General features: G+C 47.0%; 1 protein-coding gene across 1 annotated transcript in view; it reads right to left on the bottom strand.

Moving 5' to 3' along the window:
- Nucleotides 1-1,364, bottom strand: part of dscaml1 (Down syndrome cell adhesion molecule like 1) — a 126,296-nt gene extending 124,932 nt beyond the window's left edge. The window contains exon 1 of the mRNA XM_083773633.1: nt 1,192-1,364. Coding sequence (XP_083629759.1) covers nt 1,192-1,234 — 43 coding nt within the window. The 5' untranslated portion in view covers nt 1,235-1,364. The remainder of the gene's footprint in view (nt 1-1,191) is intronic.
- Between the last annotated feature and the right edge of the window lie 2,415 nt (nt 1,365-3,779).

Genomic DNA, 3,779 nt, shown 5'->3' with positions numbered 1-3,779 from the left:
CTCGCTCATAGACGATCGTGTGTGTGTGTGTGTGTGTGTGTGTGTGTGTGTGTGTGTGTGTGTGTGTGTGTGTGTGTGTGTGTGCGTGCGTGTGTGCGTGACATTTGATTTCAAAGCAACGGGGATCTTTCTCTCTCCCATCCATCCGCAGTGTTAATAGCCGAGCTAATCAAGCAGGATCTGGTGCCACAGAAAATGGTGGGTTGAATAATTAGACCATGCACGATAACAACTGAGTCAGTGCACAGCGCGTGTGCACGCAGTGCCACGTGCACGCACTCACACACTCCTCGAGAAGAAAAAAACATGATTTAAGTCCGTCTCTTTTTGTCGCTTTGAAACGAGGCGAAAATGTCCAACAGAGGACACATCATCATCGGCAAACTCACACACGCGCGCGCACACACACACGCGCGCACACACACACACACACACACACACACACACACACACACACACACACACACACACACACACACACACACTAGCAAGAAGAGCGCGCCAAACAGTCTCCAATACTTTCTCTCTGTTATTGCACAGGAGGAGAAAAGTCACCGGATCCTTTCCAAAGTGTCACCGTCCGTCACCGTGTCAGCATCACAGTTTCCAGGCGTCCATGATTCGGAGCGCCTGCAGATTCTCATCAGCCTCTCCCCTATTCAACAGCCTCCATATTCACGACACCTCACCATTCATCATGCAAAATGCAAATCCTCTTATCCGCTCCATCTTAACTGTATCATAACAGGTTCTAAGCGGTGATATCCAGAAAAGAAATAAAGTATAGTCGTTGATTTCTTGTACATACAGCCTGCAATTAGTGTGTGTGTTAATCTAAATAAAGATAAAGACATCGAGGGTGCGCGTGAGATAGGAGAAAAAAAGAAGAAAAAAAACATATCTGGGAGAAGACCCTTTTATACCTATAGCAAACCAACTAAGTTCGCATTTTTCTTCCAAACGTTATGGAGAAATACATTAACAAAACCCAGATTACATGTCATTTTTTTAAAAGCAATACCACTTGGCAACATCAATCAAACCAGTATAACCACCACCACAAGCGCAGTCAACTTCAGCATTGCATTCATTTGGAGAGGCTAGGCGAGTGCGCGCAGCGGTGCGAGACACCTGAAGAGACAGTGCATATATATATATATATATATATATAGGGGTTCCAACCCAACGTACCTTCTTGTAAAGAATACAGCAGGAGTAAAGTTACAAGCCACATGCCATTAATAGCAGGTATATTTCATAGGAATGGTGTGCAGTCCTGAGGGGGTTTGTGCACGGGGCGCGGGCGGGGCGCAGCGTTATACGGCGGCTCTCCTCCTCCTCCTCCGTGTTGGACTGGTCTTATGGGTTTGCTCTCCTTGGTTGTTCCCCCGCGCGGCGGACCCTCTCTCTCCTCCAGCCCTGGATTCCCACACTCGCCCCAGCGCCGAGAAACCAACGGCCACGGAAGAAGAAGATCCCGCCTCTCGTTCCCTCCTCCTCCTCCCCCCCTTTTTACCGGGACCACGGGGCTGCCGTGCCGTGGCGTGGTGGTGGCCCCTCCCTCGGTATTCTAATGAAGCACCGGGTCCGTGCGTGATGGAGAGGAGAGGTGAGCCACTTCACTTCTTCTTCACTGCTGCCCGGGACCGAACGTGGAAACACACCTTCTCCGACTGATCCGGGAGTCCGGGATATAATTGATCGGGTCGGAGAGTTCCGTTACGCGCACCGGGACCGGATACGCGCTTTTTTTGGGGGGGGGGGGGGGGGGGGGGGGCTATAGGGTCTCTAAACGGAGTTCTTAACGTTTATAACGACATGATATGGTTCGAGTGGGTGAGGGTCATGCTGTGGTGCTTCAGTGAGTGTCCGACAGTCTCCACTCTCCACCAGCCCAGGTGACGTTGAGTGAAAGAGTCTGTCCGCTTTGCCTGTCCGTTCGGTCGTCGACAAAGTGTGGAATGCATGCGAGCAGAGCCGTGCATGGGCACCTGTGGACCATCATCCATGTCTCATTCTATTCGGCGCACAAAGGAATTCATTCTAGAGCGCACGGGAGAGAGAGAGAGAGCGCGAGTCTTCTTTGGATTACTATATATAGGCCTACACCTATTTCTTTTTTTTTTGCTTTCTTTCTACAGTTCATCTCTTGGGGTCATCATTTTTAATGACGTGGATTTGACAAACATCAGTGTTTCGTGTACCTTTTTAGGTTTTTTTTTAAGCATGCACTCACTGCAGCGCGTCCCCAAAGACTTTGAACCCCATTTGTAGAGCCCCCACGCGCGCGCGCGCACACACACACACACACACACACACACACACACACACACACACACACACACACACACACACACACACACACACACACACACACACACACACACACACACACACACACATTTGTGAGAGAGAGAGAGCAGGGGAGGGGAGGTTCAAAGACGCACTGCATAATTAGGGGTCGCATTGCCATCAGCAGCGTTATATACGCAGACAAAAATGAGAGATTGTGTTGAGAGGGTAGACCTCACGTGTCACCGTCATGTATGAATAGTGGGACAAATTGCATTCATCACGATGACCAAAATATATAAACTAAAAGCAGGATCCATTTAGGTGCATTTGCATTGCTGGCGATTTGGGTGGCAGATATATTAGTTATACTGTATAAATGCTAGCCTTAACAGTAGTAATTTAAACCCTGAACATGATAATATTAGACCATTCTCTCTTCACTAAGCTAGCTGTGATGATGCCATGAAATGGAATTGAGTTGAAGCCTTTATATGTGTATAGGCCTGTGGGGTATACCATAATTCTGTAATATTTCTTGTCCTGGACCAATTTACTGTAGTGTAGCAAGTACCATTCTTTGTGCTCCTCTTTAAAAGCAGAAAACGGTTGATTGATGATACACAATTCAATTTCAATTCAAAGGAGCTTTATTGGCACAAATAAAACATGCATTGCCAGTCGGGGTGGGTACTATATACACTACAGCATTGTGTAAGGGGTGTCACAAGCTTTTTTAAATGAATAGCAGCACTCGAATCTTATCTTTTTAAGTCATTTTGGGACAAAAAAAGCAGCATGTATCCCAGTCAAAACTATTAATAAATATAGTATACAAAAGGAAGAAAAGCCTCAAATATAAGTGTTAAACTAACAGTGAGGATATTTAATGTGTATATAGTACAATGTAGCACAACGTGGTCTCTGAGGTTTGTATACGGCTGTGTGTGTGTGTGTGTGTGGGTTCAAAGTGTAACTCATTCTATTCTGTCTGGCTTTTCTTTCCTGTTTCCTGTGTGCTCTGCTGCAGGCTCTGTCAGCTGGTGTGTAAAAAAAAATCCAATAAAATTCCATCAACTATGAGGATGGACAACTGTGCTTGCTTTTGTATATGCATGCACATGGCAACAGAGACGAAGAGTTCTTATAATTGTCACGGGGCCTGCCCCTCCCCCCCCCCCCTCCCCCAAATGACTTGTTTCAGCCTCTTGTCTCGACATTTCAGCATTTCTGATGGCCAAAACGAAGACGCTTCCAGCTGGTGAACTCTCCTCCTCCTGACATCTCATGCAGGCTTGACTCCGGGGTCCACAACATCTCCTTATAGTTCCACGTATAACTCATGTGGAACTCATTGCTGTGGTGTGTGATACAGCAGTTCATCAGGGAGGAGTGTTAAAAGAAAGACCCCATAAGTCTTCTGAAGCAACTATAAAGCATGCAAGCTGTAGGTCCATCAACTCCCACTGACGAGCCCCTGTGTTGGT

The sequence above is a fragment of the Protomyctophum parallelum genome (assembly GCF_964188405.1).
Source record: "Protomyctophum parallelum genome assembly, chromosome: 9".
Lineage (NCBI taxonomy): Eukaryota > Metazoa > Chordata > Actinopteri > Myctophiformes > Myctophidae > Protomyctophum > Protomyctophum parallelum.
This window is presented reverse-complemented; position numbering and strand designations above follow the sequence as displayed.